General features: G+C 37.5%; 1 protein-coding gene across 2 annotated transcripts in view; it reads left to right on the forward strand.

Moving 5' to 3' along the window:
* The first annotated feature begins 2830 nt into the window (after nucleotides 1–2830).
* LOC149828988 (CDK5RAP3 protein homolog) overlaps nucleotides 2831–20552 on the forward strand; it is a 28581-nt gene continuing 10859 nt past the window's right edge. For both annotated transcript variants that reach the window (XM_090017851.1, XM_090017850.1), the window contains exons 1-8: nucleotides 2831–2949; nucleotides 3058–3192; nucleotides 10408–10502; nucleotides 10621–10715; nucleotides 10858–10993; nucleotides 11139–11288; nucleotides 11439–12017; nucleotides 13278–13486. In XM_090017851.1, coding sequence (XP_089873977.1) covers nucleotides 2889–2949; nucleotides 3058–3192; nucleotides 10408–10502; nucleotides 10621–10715; nucleotides 10858–10993; nucleotides 11139–11288; nucleotides 11439–12017; nucleotides 13278–13486 — 1460 coding nt within the window. In that variant the 5' untranslated portion in view covers nucleotides 2831–2888. The remainder of the gene's footprint in view (nucleotides 2950–3057; nucleotides 3193–10407; nucleotides 10503–10620; nucleotides 10716–10857; nucleotides 10994–11138; nucleotides 11289–11438; nucleotides 12018–13277; nucleotides 13487–20552) is intronic.

Consider the following 20552-nt stretch of genomic DNA (forward strand, 5'->3'; position numbering starts at 1 on the left):
TGAAGAATATGAGCCATTGATTTTAAGTACTTAAAAAAATCTCATTTATGCATCAAAATCGGATGATTCAAGAGTGTGTTCATATGAAACCAAGCATGTAGATCACATCCATATGGTTAGATTCAAGAGAGAATAAAAAATTCATAAAACTTGTGGTTCACACATTAGTTATCATATTTCCCCTTCTCATATTCTAGTGACTATATATATATAATAGAATGAATACCTCCATGGTGGAAACCATCCTAAACCTCATCAATGATTTTTTTTGGTATTTCTTTTTAAAATTTTGACCATACAAATGTGTTCAACATGATTGATTTACTATAAATCGACACTTGGATAATGAATTTTGGATAAAAAATAGTATTGGAGCCTAAAAAATTTATGAAAATCGTACGTTGTTGACTTTGAATCTTATAAAAACCTATCCATGCATAAGAATCAAATGCTTCAAGAACTTATTCCTATAAAAACAAGCATATAGATCACATCTGTATGATCAAAATTTTGAAAAAAATACAAAAAATCCAATAAAATGTTCATTCGAGAGGTTTGGGAGGGTTTTCCATTGAAAAGGTCTTCATTTACACACACACACATATATATATATATATATATATATATGTATAGGTGGTATAGCTGCCTACCACTTCTCTAGCCTACCGCTAGCTTATTAGGATTTTGAAGGGGTTTTTCTATTTTTTTTAAATCTGATCTACATGCATGATTTTGTAGGAATCAACTCTTGGATCGTCCAATTCTGACATTCAAGTAGATTTTTGTAAGATTTAAAAATTGTTGGTGTGTAATTTTTTATAAATATTCAATGCTTAAAAGATCATGTTTTTTTATTGAAAAAAACATGATCAAACTGTCATTTTTTTAGCAAATCAACTATGCAAAACACATCTGTAGGGTCAGATTTGCGAAAAACAAACTGAAAACATCAATCAGCTGGTGGTAGAATAAAAAAGTAGTAGAAAACTACCACTTCTCTCTCTCTCTCTCTCTCTCTCTCTATATATATATATATATATATATATATATATATATATATATATATATATATATATATATATGAGAGTAGACAATGCTGGATTTTGAAGTTTGAAGAGATGTTTGTTAAATACGACCTTAAGGATGTGTTCAATATGTCCCATTTGCTAGGGATCGATTGTTGGATCGTGTTTTTTTAATGAAAAATATGATTTTATGAATATTTAAATTTATAAAAATGTTGAGCCATCGATTTTGAATCCTTATATATACTTGGTCACATGTTATAATTAAATGATCCAAAAGTCTATTTCTACTAAACCGAGCAATCTATACGTCTAGATTCTAAAAAAAGAACAAAAAAATTGAAAGTTAAGACTGTCTGCACCCTCCTAATGTTAGGAGGAACCAATCTCTCTCTCTATATATATAATTGCATTCTACAATAACAAGATATATAGAAAACGACCATTTTATATTAAATTATTCATTTTTTGGTTTCAATAATAAATCTTCACATGATAAATATTACTTTCCAACAAAATTTGTAGTCAACACCTAGATACATTTTTTTAGGCAAAAGTGTAGTATGTGATTCATGATTTGTCCTGTCTCAACAAAAACCTTAGTGTTGAATTGAAATTTAAGATTTTTCTTTTTGCATGGTCAAGGGAAAGAGTATTGTTTTATTACAAACAATTTTTTAAGTACAAATGCCTTTAGATCTCTATACTGCAGATTTTTTTTATCCATTCGGACCACATAAATGGATTTAGCATGTCCAAATTAACAGGGACTTACCTTTCATATCCTTTAATTTGGATCACATCACCATAAAGAAAAAACCAAATCCAGGTTCGATCGATACAATCACTTTGCATTTCGATATGGATCCAGATATGCAGTTTAAGAAGTTAGATCCAAACCCGATCAACTATGATTTGACTCCTACCGTTGTCTCCTCTAGCTGGAGTTCACCAAACTTGATTTACTACTTGCGATTCATCAGAAACCGAATCGATCCAAGTCGAGAGTGGATCCATTTGGTCGTCAGTTTCCGTATAAGTCCTCAAAATGTGTCTGCTATTGAAAAAGAGCACCCCGACTTTTCAATTATTACAGTTTGCGTCGCCACACAGCCCTTACAAATAAAATAATTGTTTTTAACAAACAACTCAACTTATGTCTAGGGATGGCAGTGGACCCGGGGAAAGCGGGGCCCCGCCCCGCCTCGCCCCATTTGGACCGGGGATGAAGGGTATGAAACAGGGATGGAGGCGGGGACGAAGGTTAAAATCCATCCCTGTCCAGGGGTGGAGGCGAGGATGGAGGTGAGGATGGACGTGCACTTTTCCCCGCCCCGCCCCGTCCCTGCCACGATCCCCGCCTCATCTCCGCCCCGACCACTTTTCCCCGCAATATCCCCGCCCCGCCCCACCTCATCCTCGTTTGAACGGGGGATGGAGGACATGAAACGGGGATGAAGGCGGGGATGGAGGATAAAATCCATTCCCCGCCCGGGATGGAGGCGGGGGTGGAGGATAAAATCTTGAGGCGGGGCAGGGGTGGAGACCTTGTCCCCCGCCCCACTGCCATCCCTACTTATGTCAACCTACCCCGCTTGCTTAAGATGAGGGCATTTTAGTCACTTTTTGTTTGGAAAAACAAAATGACTTTAAGAATAGCATTGGTTTGAACAAAAATGATAAAGAATCAGGCTGATGGTAATAACTGGAATTTTAAGAAGTTTTCTGTGAAATAGAGATACATTCTGCCGCTTCTTGTAAATTACTGACATAAAAAACAGCGTTTTTCTTCCTCCTCTGCTGCTACGATCGCCGCTCTTTCTTCTTGCGGGGGCACTTTTTCCGGCAGCAACTCGCCGGAAAATGACTGATCCGGCGGATGTCAGGAACCTTCCGATAGATATCTCTTTCCCTCGCCTTGGAGGTAATCGGAGAACTCTCTCTCTCTCTCTCTCTCTGTTTTCTGCTTGACTTTCGACGATTCTTGAATTGATATCTGAGTGTTTTGATTCAATTGTTGTTGAATTGGAAGAATGGCTGGTCGATCGGAAGAGGATACCAGCGGATTGGCGAAAACGGTTAGCGTCGATAAGGGCTCGGATTTCGTCGGCGTTTGCTTCATTGCCGAAGGATTTGAATCCCATTTTCCTAACCCTAGACTCTGATTGTAAGGCCCAAAATTGGGATATCTCTCTTTCTTATTCTTTGCTCCAAAATTTGGTATTTTTTCCGATAACTATGTTGACATTCATAAGATGAGATGATTTGTGAAGGAAAAAAGAAAAGGAAAATTCATGGTTTGCGTGATGTTTGTTATGGGTTTCTCTTGATTCAGTTGTGTGCTTTTAAATCATTGTATTGGATTGAGTCGCTCGATGAATGTGATGAGAGTGACTTGAGTATGTTATCTTGTGCTTGTTATGTTGGAGGTACTTGGATTTTCCTTTATTTTTGTGAGTGTGAATCATTCGTGCATTGGTCTTGATGACCCAACTGTGTTCGTGGATTGAATGTTCATTTCTTTGAAAATTATAGCGTATGATTAGGCTTCCTGTGTATATTTTGGAGAGAATGTTTGATTTTGGTATAGTGTGTCTTCTCCAATTGGCCTTTTCTCGAGGGTTTTTGGCCCTTCGCCCGTCCAAATATATTTTTCTTTGTAAGTGGTCATGGGGAATATGATGACAAGTTAGCTGATTAAAGTCTAGGGATTGCGCTTGGTGATTTGTGTGCATTCTGTTGTGGGTTGTGGAATGTAATCAGAGGGAAAATGTGTTACTGAATATGAAAGAATGATTTGAGGCTTTAAATTTAGAGCTTTTATTGGAATTCAAGGACGTTCAGAGGGGGTCGTCCTCTGTTTTAGGATGAACAACGTGTTGCACTCTATTAGGATTTCTATAGATTTAGTCCTCTGTTTTAGGATGAACCACTATTTGCGCTCTATTAGGATTTCTATAGATTCTAAATGGCTGATATTTCATTGTTAACTTCTTTTAGTTTGAGATAAAGTCATGCTCTCACTGTAATGTGTAAGGAAATGAGAATCTTTCACAAAGCACAAATGCTTGCAATAAGTGTCTATCAAGGACACTTTAATCATAACCCACAAAAGGGCATAAATGAGAGAACTCAAACGAAAAATAATAAACATTCTTAAGAAACATTGTTACAATGAGAGGGAGTTACCCTTATTTATATACATTGAGAGAGGGAGAGAGGAGCTTTTAGAGGACTCAAGAAAGTCGTTGGAGCTAGTCCAACGGCTCTATTTGTAGCCGTTGGACTAGCTCTAACGGCTATTCAAAACTAGTCAAATCTTTGACTAGTTTTGAGTCTAGTTTAATATGAACTAGACAATCCTAAAATATAAAAAATAAAGAGAAGAAAAAGAAAAAGAAAAAGAAAAAGAAAAAGAAAAAGAAATAATATATAAATGATTATATATAATTGTATTTATGTGTATATATACTTTTTAACACTCTCCATAAAACTTACGGTACAATGAGCAAAAGTTTATTTAAGAGGAAATGAAATATAAAAGCAGCGAGATGTTTGGTGAAGAAATTCGTTAATTGGTATTATGATGTAATATAAGGCAGATCGATGGTTCTATGTGGATACTCCTCTCAGACATAGTGATAATCCATTTCAATATGTTTGGTACGTTCATGAAATGCTCGGTTATTGGCAATGTAGATCAAATTCTTGTTGTCACAGTACATGCATGAGGCTTTTGTCACTTCTGTTAAAAATAAAATTGTATTAAAATACCCGATAAGGGTATTTTTGTCTTTTATTATATAGTACAGTCCACTAGGGACTGAAATGTAATTTAGCATTGTAATAAATATTTTTTCCAACAGTCATATTTATGACTGTTGGGCACAACAATCAAAATATGACTGTTGGGAGGCACTCCAACTAGACGTTGGACTGCCTCCCATGTGATGGAGTGAGGCTCTATAAATAGCACCTCACTCCCTTGTAATAAATATTTTGCCCAAGAGTCATATTTATGACTGTTGGGCACAACAATCAAAATATGACTGTTGGGAGGCAGTCCAACTAGACGTTGGACTGCCTCCCATGTGCTGGAGTGAGGCTCTATAAATAGCGCCTCACTCCCTTGTTATTCTACAATGCTCTTAGAAGCATTTGAGGATTTTCTCTAGAGTTTTTCCCATCTTATAGGCTTGTATGCCTCTTGTGTTGTTTGATATTTTTATCTCTTTTGAGATTGTATTTGGTCCATTAGTGACCAACCTTAAGTGAGTTTATTAAAGCCCTTTGTTGGCATTGTGTTTGTTTCACTATTGTTTCATTGTATCTTGTTTCATTACATGGTATCAGAGCTAGGCTCTTGAAAGAAGGAGAATCTCGTGAAGGAAGTGTTCTTCGATCATTGATCATTCCCTATCTCCTCTATTGTAAACTCAAGTATTCATTATGGGACAAAGAGAGTTCGCCACCGTCATCACCTATAAACTCAATGAAAACAACTACTTGATGTGGGCGACGGCTATGAAGAATCATATCAAAGGAAAAAGATTGTGGGGTTTTGTTAGTGGTTCTACTAGTGAACCAAAACTCAAATTGACTAGAAGAGAAGGAGATCAAGTCAAAGCCTTGTCCGAAGAAGAAAAAAAAAAGCCTTGGAAGAATACCAAAATAAATTGGAAGATTGTCAGGCAAGCAATGCACAAATACTCTCATGGTTTATGAATACCATGGAGTTCAAGATCGCCACCAATATCATCGAATTCAAGAAGGCATGTGACACATGGAGCTTACTTTATTATCTCCAAGACAAGGTACGTAATTCAAAACAAGGAGATAAATGTGTAAGAGATTTTTACGGTATTTTATCTCTTATTTGGGATGAATTAGCCATGCTGGAACCAAAATGGGAAGGTTCGACTATTGATATGAGAAGAACCCAAATCGAAAGAGAAAACCTTTTCTCCTTTCTTTATGGCCTTCGACCGAAATTTGAGCAAGTAAGATCTTCCTTACTTCATAGGACCACTTATCCTTCTATAAGTGAGGCCCTTGCTCAAATTTGTCAAGAAGAGACAAGACTTGGAATGCACAAGTCTAATGATGAGTTCCTTGCCATGGCAAGACCCAAAAATTTTGTGAAAACATATAAACCACCTCACTTTGAGAAGAAGTTCAATGGGGAATGACACAATGAAGAATGATACAAAGGAAAAATTATTTGTCATCATTGTAAGGAACCCAGACATATAAGACCGGAATGTCCCAAATTTAAAAAGGTGGCTGCCTTAAGTGAAAAACCTCAAGGATCAAGAAAAGGAGCAACTTCAATGAATTAAATCTTGCTCAAATAGCAGAAGCTGTGTCACAACTTCTTAAGGCTACACCTTCTACATCTGGGGCTGCCATCTCTTCCTCGTCTCCTCCAGGTAAGACCTCTTGGATTCTAGACTCAGGTGCTTCTTTCCACATGACTCATAATGAGTCTCTATTATCTGATTGCACTAAATAATATTTCTCATATGTGTCAATTGCCGATGGTACCTCTTTAAAAGTCAAAATATTTCAAAAAAATTCTTTGTTCCAAAAGTGAGAGTCATTTCCAAACTGGATTTAAATCTTTTTTCAGTCTCTCAAATTGTTGACTATGGTTGTAAAGTATTCTCCTCATCTAAGGCGTGTTGGGTGCAGGATCTCCAGTCAGCGAAGCTGATTGGGCAAGGCCATAGACTAGGAGACCTTTACTACATGGATTTCCTGTGTTTACCAAAATACTCGTTTTGTAATCATGTCAAAGACATTAATATAGATCTTTGGCATAAAAGATTAGGACACCCAAGTATAACTAAATTATCTCTTTTTCCATTTTTGAAAATTTTTTGTAAAGATAAAAATTTTGTATGTGAATATTGTATACTTAGAAAAATGCAAATGATACCTTTTGGGTCTAGGACCTCTCTGACACATAAAAATTTTGAATTAGTGCATTCAGATGTGTGGGGTCCCGCTCCTGTTATGTCAAAAGGTGGTTATTCGTACTATGTTACATTTATAGCTGATTTTAGTAGACATACTTGGATTTACTTTCTAAAACTTAAATCCAAAGTTTTTTCATGTTTTAAAAACTTTCATAATCTAGTTAAAAATCAATTTAAAACAAATATTAAAGTCTTCCACTCCGACTCTGGGGGAGAGTTTCTTTCAAATGAATTTCAATTATATCTAAAAAATCATGGAATTGTGCATAAAAAAACATGCCCTAGGACACCTCAACAAAATGAGATTTCTGAAAGAAAACATCGTCGTATCATTGAAACTACTATAACCCTACTTATTTCAAAAGAAATTCCAAAGCAATTTTGGGTTGAAGCTGCTCTAACCGCAGTCTATCTAATAAATAGAATGCCTTCTCAAACTTTGGAAAACAAGTCTCCTATTGAAAAACTCTTTAAAATTTCTCATGGTTTAAAAAGGCTAAGGGTATTTGGTTGTAAATGCTTCGTGCTTCTTGAAAAATATAACAAACTCTCTCCTAAAGTCATAAAATGTGTCTTTCTTGATTAGTTTTAAAAATATATATATAGCCGAGTGCCGAGTCCCCGTGTCCAAAATTTTTGAAATTGCGCTGCACCCGTGTCGCACCCGTACCCGCACCCGCACCCGCACCCGCACCCGCACCCGCACCATGTGACAGATATTCTCTAATACTTTTGTCCCTTTGGGTCATAGTTCGCACCTTGTCTTGTAAATTGCACACATGTGCAATGTCTTTAAGAGAATACATATTTCTAAGATATTCTCAACCTTATTGACATGCTCAAATTTTACAAGACTAAAACATTTCTTGATATCTACGCTATTAATTAGCCATGACATGATCTTGGTATGTCCCATATTCCATTCTTTTCACTTTTTCTCATAGGTAGTTAATGCCTTAGTTTTCTCTCATTTCGTGAGAGGTACCTCTTTCTCATTTTCAATATTTGTGAGAATTAGTTTTGGTTCCGAATTAGAACCATCTACTAACCCCCGCAACCCCTTCCCCCAAATGTAGTGCTTCATAATCGAAGCCCATATCAAATAATTGGTATCATTTAGTTTTACGGCATGATGAGGACTTTATCATTATCATCCATTTTTACAACCACAACCATCTACTAACCCCCACAACCCCTTCTCCCAAATGTGGGGCTTCATAATTGAAGCCCACATTACATAATTGGTATCATTTAGTTTTACGGGCTTGATGGTGACTTTATCATTGTCATCCATTCTTACAAAGGTGAAGAAGAAAGCGAGAAGATGAAAATGAAAAGAAAAAGAAGAATGAGAGAAGATGAGCACAATCACGATCTTTGAGTAGTTAATGATCCTTCAAATCACTTGTTTCTTCAACTATGTAGGCACAAAAGCACTTGAATCACAAACAATGAGACAAATCAACTTTTTGCTATAATGACACAAAAAACAAGGTGACAACTTTCTAATATCTAGAAGCCTCCAAGTTTTGATACCATGTAAGAAAATGATGATCTTACATGAAAGCACAAATGCTTGCAATAAAAGTCTATCAAAGGCATTTTAATCATAACCCACAAAAAGGCATAAATGAGAGAACTCAAAATAAAAATAATAAACTTTATTTCATTCACATAAAATGCTTAAGAAGCATTGTTACAATGAGAAGGGAGCTACCCTTATTTATATACATTGAGAGAGGGAGAGAGAGGAGCTTTTAGAGGACTCAAGAGAGTCGTTGGAGCTAGTACAATGGCTCTATTTGTAGCCGTTGGACTAGCTCAAACGTCTATTCAAAACTAGTCAAATCTTTGACTAGTTTTGAGTCTAGTTTAATATGAACTAGACAATCATAACAACAACAACAACAACTACGCCTTCATCCCAAAACAATTGGGGTCGGCGATATGAACCAAAAAAGAAAATCATTCTGGGTCTTCCACATGAATCCTTCTCCTCTAATCATTTCTATCCAATGCCATGTCCTCAGTGAGGTTCAAAGCATTCATATCCTTTCCTATCATCTCCATCCAAGTCTTCTTAGGCCTACCCCGACCTCTTTTAACTAATATATTTTCCCATTTCTCCATCCTTCTAACTGGAGCATCATTAGGCCTTCGCCGAATATGTCCAAACCACCTTAAACGATTTTCTCTCATCTTATTTTCAATGGATGCAACACCTACCTTCTTACGTATCTCCTCGTTTCAAATCTTATCTTTTATTGCATTTCCACACATCCATCTAAGCATACGCATCTTAGCTACACTCATTTTTTGAATATGATGTCTCTTGGTAGCCGAACATTCCGTACCATATAGTAAAGCGGGCCTAATTGTCGTCCTATAAAACTTTCCCTTTAACCACAATGGCATTCTATGATCGCATAACACTCCAGTTGCACTTTTCCATTTCATCCACCCAACCTTTATCCTATAATTTACATCTCCATCAATTTCTCCATACTTTTGAATGATAGATCCCAAATATTTGAAATAGTCATCCACCGATATTTCTTGCTCACCAAGCTTCACTACACTCCCATCACTACTTACTTAGCATTAACCCCAACTCTTGACTCATCAATCAAAATAATATCATCAACAGACAACATACACCATGGCACATTTTCTTGAATTGATCTCGTAAGCTCATCCATCACTATAGCAAATAGGAAATGGCTTATTGCAGATCCTTGATGTAACCCAACTGTTATAGGAAAATTGGTTGTCACCCCTCCGCAAGTGCGGACATTGGTTACTATTCCTTCGTACATATCTTTAATTATACTAATGTATTTGAGAGAAACATCTTTCTTCATTATTGTCCACCAGAGAACATCCCTAGGTACTCTATCGTATGCCTTCTCCAAATCAATAAAAACCATATGCAAATCTTTGTTCATCTCTCTATATCTCTCAATAAGTTGTCTAAGAAGATGTATAGCTTTCATAGTTGATCTTCCAGGCATAAAACCAAATTGATTCTCCGATATCATGACAACCTTCCTCAACCTATACTCAATCACTCTCTCCCAAAGTTTCATAGTATGACTCATGAGTTTTATACCACGATAGTGTGTGCAATCTTGTATATCACTGTTATTCTTATATAGAGGCACCAAAGTACTCTTCCTCCACTCATTAGGCATCTTATTTGTCCGTCAAATCTTGTCTGAATAAATTTTGATCTGGGAAGATCAATTAGATGCTGTCACCTTCATCCAGCTTTGTGATCTGAAAACTATGACTTCTTTTAACTGAAATCAGAACATGTATTTATAATTTGTGATTGAAATGTTCGTTGTTTAAGGGTTTTGAAGTTTCCATTTTTCAGTTAAATGTATTGTGTTGCCAAATTTCAGCGATAGGATACCTGGAAGCAAAACGAATAAGTGAAATTCTTCTGAAGTCAACTCCGGAGACTAGAAATATTTTTGGCCGCCTATCAGGTTCAGCTGTAAGGCCTCATTCATCCTATACATTTTCCTCTTATCTATAACATGCTATTTTGTTTCTCTATATTTTTCTTTCTATCTCCCATTGTGTATATGTATGTAGATTATTGTTTTTCACAGGGTGAATGGGAATATATTGTGCGAGCATATGAAAAGGATCATCTTTATCTTGGTGAGGCTGCCCAAATTATGGTTCAGAATGTGAATTATGACATGTATGTCAATTTGTTCTTAAAGATTATTATCTTTGTCTTGTATCTTGATAAGACGAATATGTCATTTTTGTATGTTGTTAGTTGTGCTTTATGTATGCTATGTTGCTGTGGTGTTTGATATTTTGTGCTTGGTCAATTGAAGCCCCTATCAGAAAAAGCAGATACAGAAGCTTCAGCAACAACTATCAGAAATGGAGCGTAAAGAGGTTGACATCAAAAGAGCCATATCTTTATCAGCAGCTAAATATGAAGAATCCTGCCAAGAGCTAGGATTGCAGGTCAGTTCTGGGTTATCCTTTCATCAATTTTGAACTTTAAGACTTTCTTTTCTGCTGCTGAGGGATCAGTGATTCCGTAAGTAACTGTCAATATCTCCAGTATCTTTTATTTGATGAGTTTAACCTATAAGGTTTGCTTCTGAAGGGGAAAAACATCAGAGTTGAACTTCTGGAATCTGCAAAGTCTCTTTCTGATATGTTCAGCAAGACTTGTGAAGTTCTTAATGGTGATTCAGTATCAAAAGCCATGGAATATTACTTGAGTTTTGTGAGAGATATTCATACTGAGACAGAGGTACTTTGGAAAAAGCACTAAAGGATTTAACACAAGGAATTGTTGGAGGCCTTGAATCTTAATCTGTAATCTCGTGCTTACACAATATTCACATTTAGGTTGATGCTGTTGCATGTGCTGATTGATTTAGTTTTTCATTGCTGACTACAGAAAAGTTCTGTCACCGTGCTTCCAAATTTGAGAGATCTTTGTGAAAATCCTCCTTCCTCGAATATCTCAATGGACCCTGAGATCGTGGCTTCAGACGAAGCTCAGTTCAAGTTGAATTCATCTTTGCCTATGATGGAGAAACAGGAGCATGATGTGGGAGACAGAGCAGATTCTATTGACTGGAATATCACACTGGATAGTTCTAGTATTGACTGGGAAATTGGTCCTGTAGATCAAGCAGAGGAACCTGATACTGGATTTGGCTCAAATGAAATAGTCAACCTAGAAGAAAACCTGAATGAATCCTCGTCAAATGGTGGCATACACTCTGATGACATTCCACCAAATGAGTTGGTGAACGGCCTCAATAAAGAGAGTTCTAACAATGAAATATGTTGGGATATTAGTATCGAAAATGCTCAGGTGGAAATACCAGATGAAAGCATTATATTTGATACAGATCAGGAAGCTAAATTTTCTGATTTGGATATCTCTTCACTCAACAAGGCCAAAGGAGAACCTAGAAGTAAGCTTTTAGAGACGGAGCATAGGAATAGACTCCTTGATGATTTGTTTGAGGTATGCCATGTACATTATTGCTGTATTCTTTATTTTGCTTCATTGAAGAGTTTATTACCTTTTAATAGTCTGTGAAATGAGATCTTATTTTTATTGCCTCGGTTAGGAAATGTGTGTGTGTGTGGGTGGGTGTGCATGTCCGTGTGTGTGTGCACGTGCATGCACACATGTAGGTCTAGAGAAATATTGGGAGTTCTTGGAGATGCCAAGCATTGGTTACATCTCCTAGATCAAAGTCATCCCTTTCCTACACCATTTACTGTTACGGTTCATTGTTGATCGAGGTTGTTCAGTGGACTGCTTTATGGGCTTAGACCACACATGCATGTAGTTCTGGAAAAAAATTCTTCATATGTGAAGTTCTAGGAGATGCCAAGTAGCCACTACATCTCCCAGATCAAGATCTGCTCTTACTATGCCATTCGCTGTTATCTGAGTTTGATTTCATTAAGAATTTCTTCACAGTTCACACTGGCTTGGCCTGGGATAGCTAATGTAGTCTCACTAGGGAGCTTGTTGTTAGCCAATTGATTAGATTACACTGGTAAGAAGTGGATGATGGCCTTGATTTGGTGGACTTTTGGTAGTTGATTTTACTTGTTTCAGGGCCAGAATTCCTCCTGTGGAAAAAAATCACTATCTTTTACCAAGTAGCACCAGGATGCTGCCAGAGCTCATTGGCCTGACTCAAGTACTGTATGCTATGACCACATCTGTTATGGTCATGATCTGAATACTGGTGTCGATGACTGTTTTGCCACATATCCTTCTTTTCCTCATTATTGTTACAGTTTGTTCATAGGGGATTCTTTTTATGTCTTCTGAAAGAAGAAAAGCATAAAAGACTACTTGAGGATCTCATGCAGTAGAAGATATGAGGTTAACATCAGTTGAAAAATGCTACAATAAGGGACCTAAAATGCAACTTCCAAATGCCAAGGGTTACTGAAAATTGCAACAGCTAGTTATATGTATCTTCAACGTGAAAAATCAAATGTAGTTGTTTAATAGAAATATAAAGCAATATAGGATTCAGGGCTTGTATAATGCACATGGACTCTGCAAAATTTTCATGTGGAATTTGTCCCTTGATGTGCTTGGTCTTAATTTTTGGGACCAAGCTATTGTTGCAGGACCTGCTTGTGCAATAGTTAAGATGCCTTCTTTACATAGTTTAAGCATGTCATCTTTCATTGGAGATTAGCGCTATGTAATTCTTTTGTTAAGCTCTTGAATTTACCCTTAGATATATATTTACAGCTTAAATCATTTCTTACACGACGACTTGTGGAAATGGGAAATGAGGAGACAGCCTCCTTACAACATCAAGTTCAGGCCGTTGCTCCTTTGGTACTACAGCAGTACTCTTCTGATGTCATTCAGACCATGCTATCTGACATCTCGTCAGCCATCTTTCTGCTTTCAAATAGGAAGACACGTGATCTGATTATGATTTTGAATTCCAAAAGGTAATTCTTGATTATCTTGTTAAATTGTAATCCATTATCATTGTAATGCCCATATACATTTTATATATATAAAGAAAGATACATATACATATACATATATATTTCATATATATGTATATGTATCTATCTAATTATATATATATATATATATATATATATATATATATATATATATATATATAGTATTTTAGTCTTTTACCTTTTTGCGCATATTCCCTTTGGAATGTGCATGTAATTTTCCTTTTTCTTTTTTCTTTTTCTTTTTTTATTCTTTTTGATTTGCCTTGGGAGGGACCCAATATGATTGTTGGGCCCAAAGTTACCGGAAGCTTCTTAGGTAGGTGGGAAGCTCGCTTCCCGGAAAATCGCTTCGGAAGCGCGATACTCCTCGCTTCCGAAACTTCATGGGAATCTCGATTCCCCCACGCTTCTTCTATGCTTCCCACACACATGGTCTATTCTTCCTATATGCTTTTCTCACGTTTCTTTTTATGTTTTTTATATATTTTCTCACACTTTCCATATACTTTCTTTAAATTAGTAACCATCATTGTTAGATTTTAACAAAAATTTGACTCTTTTACTGAAAATCATGAAATATAAGAATGATCAATTTTATTTTAGTTTTTATTTGTTTCTTGTTCGATTCCTATCTAATTACCATATTGCTTTATTTTTTTAATATTTTGCTTTTAAATTGATACTTCGCTTCCTGCTTCCTATAAATTTTAAAATGCTTCGCTTCTCGCTTCCGCTTCCCGCATCGTTTCCTGCTTCCGCTTCCTAGTTTGGCAACCTTGGTTGGGCCCCTCCAACAGTCACATTTGTGACCGTTGGAGGGGCTCCAACGATCACATTGGGGCCTCTCCAAGGTCCTCTTTTTGTGTTATATATAGGGGTCTTCTCCCCTTTGTAAAGACATTCTTTGGAGCTTATGCTCTCCAATTTCTTCAATATAAATTTCATATATTTTTATGCCTTTGTGCATTTGAGTTCTTTTTGTACCTTTGTGTACATTTGTTCTAAATGTTCTTGTGCCTTTGTGCACATATCTCTTTGTGGTGTTTGTGCTCATAGTGCACATTATCTCTCTTGAGGTATTCTTCACATATCTTATCATTGAGTGCTAAATATTTGAACCAGTATTGCCTGATTAACTAAGATGGAATATGTTTGTTTTTTAACTTGCAGCTATTTTTCTCTATGGCTCAACTAGTTTACTACTTAATGATATGATATGCATTTACTCCCTTCTTGAGTGAATTGTCTATATGCTTTTGAAGTTATTACACTTACACACTCGCTGCAACGACCATAGTTCTGACTCTACTACTATGATCTCCTGAAGTCCAGGGTTGATGATATTTTCAGTAAAATGTTTATTAATTGGAACAAATTATGTCCTACAGTCCTTGAGCTTTAACTGGCTTCTTTTTCATTCTTTTCAACATGATATTATTGTGATGGTCTGTAGGAGGACATTGAGCTATTCTAACAGATGCCTGATTTATATATGCAAGTAGTTAGCATGAGTTCCCACTTAACATGAGTTCCCACTCAGATGCATCTTGAAGTGATTTTTCTTGATATCCTTGAAATTCTGTCTTTATCAGAACAAGTTAGGTGTCTGTTCTGGATTCAAATTGTCATATACACCAGGAGCCAAATACATCTCAAACATTTTCATTCCCCATAATTTGTTAAAAGTTTAATCTGTATGATGGAAAGTTTTCATGGTCAACTATGTCACGTGGACACTTCACTTAGAATGTGTGCATCCAATGTCAACATGACACTACACAATAAGACACTTTATGGGCACAATCTAACTTATGTCAGACACACACAACACCATGTCCTTAACTTCTTTTTATGATTTTGAATGTTTATTTTTCAAGTACTTGCACTTTTCTTCCAAAATGTGTCATTATTTGCAGTACATTTCAAATTTCAAATTGAATGTATTAATTACTGTTTATGTTAATAATATTTTAGAATTGTTGTCAAAGAATTTATGGTTAAAATGTATTTATTATTTAATGATTATAGCAATAATAATTTATAATTTTTGTTAAAAAAATTCCAAATAAAATGTATTCATGCTTTATTGCATTAGATTTTGCATGTACCTAATCATGTACACTTTTTACCTAAATTAAATATATTTATATTTAATGCACATTCGTGTCCCTATTTGCTAGTTTTACAAAAATTGTATACATGTTTCTATGTCTATGTGACATACATGATCAAGCATGAAGTCCAATATCAAGAATGTTCTTTGTACATTGGTTTGGTGATGCATTTTGGTGGGCCTGGGTGTTAGGTGGGCTAGGTTAGGTTTATTGAAAGTCTATATAATATAGTGTATCATAAGGTTACATAAAGTAACTTGTTTGACTAATATGTACCTACCCTATAAAGAAGGGGTATACTAGTCTTTTTACTTTTTTCTTTTTGATGTCTCAAGGATGGTCGAGCCCTTTATTTGTAATATGCTCTCATTCACGATTTTTATTTTAAATAGAACATTGTATTTCTAACGCCCCAAAATTTTAAACTTATAAACCTTTCTAAAAAGTTCAAAAGACTAGAAAATTCTTTTTCTTTTCAGAGTTTTGTTTAATAAATCAGCGGAAACGATTTTCTATGAATGAGAAAGATGAAAGGCAAGTTGACAACCTTGGGCGCATTAGCGTAAAATACACATTTCCAAACAGAAGTAACTCGCTAACACTTTAATAAGCCATTTGTATTAGAAATAACTTTAGGTTGTACAAAATTAGGATTTTTTGAGAAAACCTTGGCAAAAAACCAAAAAGGTCCAGGACGCGAGCTGACAGAAGAAACACTTTAATAAGCCATTTGTATTAGAAATAACTTTAAGTTGTACAAAATTAGGATTTTCTGAGAAAACCTTGGCAAAAAAACCAAAAAGGTCCAGGACGTGAGCTGCCAGAAGAAACAATGGGATCTTGAGATCATCTTGTAATCGCGCCATCGCCTGTCTCGTAACCTATTCATCACCTGTGCCCATAAAATGGGTCAGTTTGGCAAAAAATTGGTAGGTACACAAAAGACAATAGAGAACATAATTAAATACTTGCATTTAATTCTATTATGCTTAGCAGTTTAAACAAGTGAAAAACTACTATTAACATTAACAATTAATCAGCGCAAGAGAAACACCACAACTAGCATTAACAGTTTAATAAACACACAATGCACATCCAACAAGTAATGTGAGCAGTATAACTTTTGTTTCGATAATTAGCTGGCCTGCGGGTACGCGCAAGGCACGAATCGTAGAAACAACTGAGACTAGTTCGGGGGTCTATTATGCCATGTATTTTCAATATCCCGAATAGCTAGCTGAGTCTGCTTCTAAGGGTACGGTCAATGACCGAGAGAGGATTCCTCACAGGCGTAAGTAGACAACGGATGCATCCTACTTCTGCAGAAGTCTATGAGATCTACTACCTAGGATAATCTCCAGTAATCCCGTTCCCTAACTTCGATAACTGGGGATACCGAGTCATTGCTCAAGGGGGGGTGGTTAACAACCTTTCCACCAGAGTTTTTGTACCATCCCATCCTCTTCCTTGATGAGAAACAATTGGTCGAATGGGTGCTTCAGGTTTATTTAACTAAAAACCCATTCGGTATGCTCTGGTCCTTCGACCCAACTCGAGCATCTTGCCTGTAAAGGCGAATCATCACTATTTATGTGATTTCAGCATTGTGCTAATAGCACTATTCGAGTTCGCATGATTGTCTCATCCAATCATCGTAGTACTAACATGGCACGCATGTCTACAAGTACGCTACGATGAAATGGGTATATGTTTCTCAAAGGGAAACCCCAACACAATGTTTCACAAAGATGTAATGTAATGCAAAAACTCATTTTTGACATGATTTATCTTTCAAAACAGAAGTACAACTCTTATGCCATTCGCACAGTACGAGATCATCACGGATCTCTCATCTGTTTATCATAGTACCCATATGCTGCGTATGACTCGATACTAGCTTTGATAAACGGAATATGGGTTTCTCAACAGAATCCCGCCTAATCACTTGCTCGTGCCCCTCATCGGGGTTTTCTGAGTCATATCAGATATGCAATAGAAGCACTAGAGATACTTCTCCCAAATATAGCAATTTGAGAGGCTTGGTTGTTATCTTGCAACAGGAAAACAAGAAAGACTTTCAATTTTTGCTTTGCAAATACGCATTTGGGAAAGCAGATTCGCGCTAGGAATCAACCTTTTTTAGAGAATTGAAATGCATAAGTGTGACTCGCATATAATAAAACTATGAGTGAAACGGGATACGTTCAAGGTTGTACTTATGTAAGTGCAAGTCACCAATATACGAGCTCAAGCAAAAATTCAGTGCGACTGCAAGATGCAAGCAATCATCATTGTGCGAAACTGCACATCGATCGTAAAAAAATGCGTAAGCAATGCATGAAGTACGAAACCGTACCCCAGCTAAATAAATGTGTAAGCAGGTGAATGCATAAAGCCAATAGCCTGTGCACTAAAGCGCAATGGCAAGGTAAATAACTGAAAGCAGTAGGTGCAAACGCAATAGCCTGTGCACTACGACAAAGTAAATGATATAATGAAATGGACAAGGATCGCAAAACTGCGTCCTTGAGTTAAAAAACATACTTCTATAAGAAATATATATATATATATTTAATTGTTTTAATTCCCATTTTTAGTGTTTTAACTTAGTTTAGTTCATCCAAAGTTCATTGTACAACTTTCCCTTACCTTGGGGAGTCTCGGGGTTGCGCTTGCCTTCGAGAGTATATAACGAAGGACTCAGGCCGCGGGGCACGAGCGGGATCCGTCGTGCGAGCTGCGAAAGATAAGAAGTGATTATTTTAACATCGAAAGAAGCGTCAACCCTCTCTAGGGGTAGACCTAAGGAAATGAAAGAAAGGGGGCAGGGGGCACAACCCCTTCCCACCGGGCTGTCCTGAAAAAAGAAAGGGGCAGGGGCGCAACCCCTGTCCGCCTGTATGCCAGAAAAGGAAAAAGAGAAGGGAAGGAGGCTATGCCTCTTCCTGCCTCTAACGGTCAACAAGGAAGGGGCACAACCCCTTCCCCGATGGCTGAAAAACAGAGGGAGCAAGGAGGCGGAGGCAGGGGCTTCGCCCCTACTGGCCAGCAAAGCAAAGAGGCAGGGCTTCGCCCCTGCCTGATGAAGGTAAAAGAGGCAGGGGTGAAGCCCCTGCTTGCCGAAAAATAGAGGCAGTGCCCCTGCCAGTTTGCTGGAAAAAGAAGGGCAGGGGCTTTGGCCCTGCCTGCTACTTGTCGAAAATACTCAGAAGGCAGGGGCAAGGCCCTTGCCGACTTACCGAAAGAGAGAGAAAAAAATGAGGCAGGGGCCAAAGGCCCCTGTCGAATGTCTGATTGCAGGCGGTAGGGGCTCGACCCCTCCCCTGCGAAAAAGAAGGAGACGGTGAGGTGGGGGCAGGGGCTTTGCCCTTGCTTGCCGGAGATACCCAGTCAGGAGAGAGAGAGAGAGAGAGAGAGAGAGAGAGAGAGAGAGAGAGAGAGAGAGAGAGAGAGAGGGGCGGGGGTTGGAAACCCCTACCGTTGGATCAAAACAGGCGGCAGGGGAGTGTCGCCCCCTACCGACCTGTTGGAAAATGAGAGGCATGGGCAAAAAGCCCTTGCCGTCCTTGTCAAACACAGGCGGCAGGGGCGATGCCCCTGCCGGCCTGTCGACAAAAGGAAAAGAAGAAGAAGAAGACAACAAGAGAAGAAGAGGACAACGAAGAGGAGAGGGTAGAAGTTACCTGCAACTGCCACGAAAGAGGGCTGAGGTTGTCGGCGTGGGTAGACAAGTGAGAGAACGAGGGCGGCTGAGAGGGAGGTGTCGAGGTCGGGGAGAGGGAAGAGGCTGGGGGAGGGTTTCTGTGAATGAGGAAACCCTCCCCGTCTGCATGCCTATTTAAAGGTATGCGAGGGGGAAAAATGACCCAGGATTGGATCCGGGTCGGATCTGGATCCGACCTGGGTCCATTTTTTTCATTGGATTTTACAGTATTCTCTCCATTTGTATTGAGCTTCCTGTAATCCTAACCTCTCTGCCTCGTATTTCTTCACATTGTAACATGGTATCAGAGCCTGTTTGAGGTCGCCAGAGGAGGGTTCATTCTGAAGCTGTGTGAAGGCTTGCTGATGTCATCTTTGAAGGGTCGGGTTGTACGAACGTCTGAGATCTGGCACATCAGAAGGCAGCACCAGGTAGATCATTATTTTAGATGATTTGTGTGTAAAAATCATCTTCGTCGGAGGCATGGTTGATTTAATATGTTTTTTCTTATGATTTTTCAAAAGAGGCGTGAATAGTTACCATATTTGGGTTTTTTGCTCAAACTGTGTGAATCAGTGGGTATTTAAGGCCCATATTGGATGCTTCTAGGTCATTTTTGACTTAGAAACATTATTATGGTGGTGTGATGCTCTTGTTTATCATTTTGGGAGCGTTCTATCGAAGTTTTGGGTTGCTCTAGCTTGTGGTAACCCATTTTTCTGTAGTTTTGGTTCAGATTCACTGTGATTTAGTGTTGGGTCATTGTTATTGGGTGTGAAATTTGTGTGGAAGTGGTTTGTGAAGGGTCTTGGTCATAGTGACTGTGGTTATTGTATTTTTGGAGAAGATTTATACAAGATTTGGGGCATTTTAGCTTGCGGTAAGCTATTTTTGGGTTTTTTCAAGGTGTGGACTGCATCTAGATTGGTAAGGTTGTACTGCATTTGTGTGGACTCAAAATGCTGTTATGTTATGGTAAAAAAAAAACAAGTTTGATGCTGTTATGTTATGGTAAAAAAACACACATGTTTGATGCTGTTATGTTGACTACTGTCAACATTATTTATGAAATTGTTTTGTATGCTGTTATGCAGTCGATCTTCAAACCTGAATTTCTTTGTTGTAAACCACCATCAGAACTGAATTTATGTTATGTAAATTGCCATCAAAACTGAATATATGCTGTTATGGGAACTGTTATCAAATTGGTATATGCATGTCTTGTTGA

Source organism: Nuphar pumila, chromosome 9, assembly GCF_984573655.1.
Source record: "Nuphar pumila chromosome 9, dmNupPumi1.hap1.1, whole genome shotgun sequence".
NCBI classification, from domain to species: domain Eukaryota; kingdom Viridiplantae; phylum Streptophyta; class Magnoliopsida; order Nymphaeales; family Nymphaeaceae; genus Nuphar; species Nuphar pumila.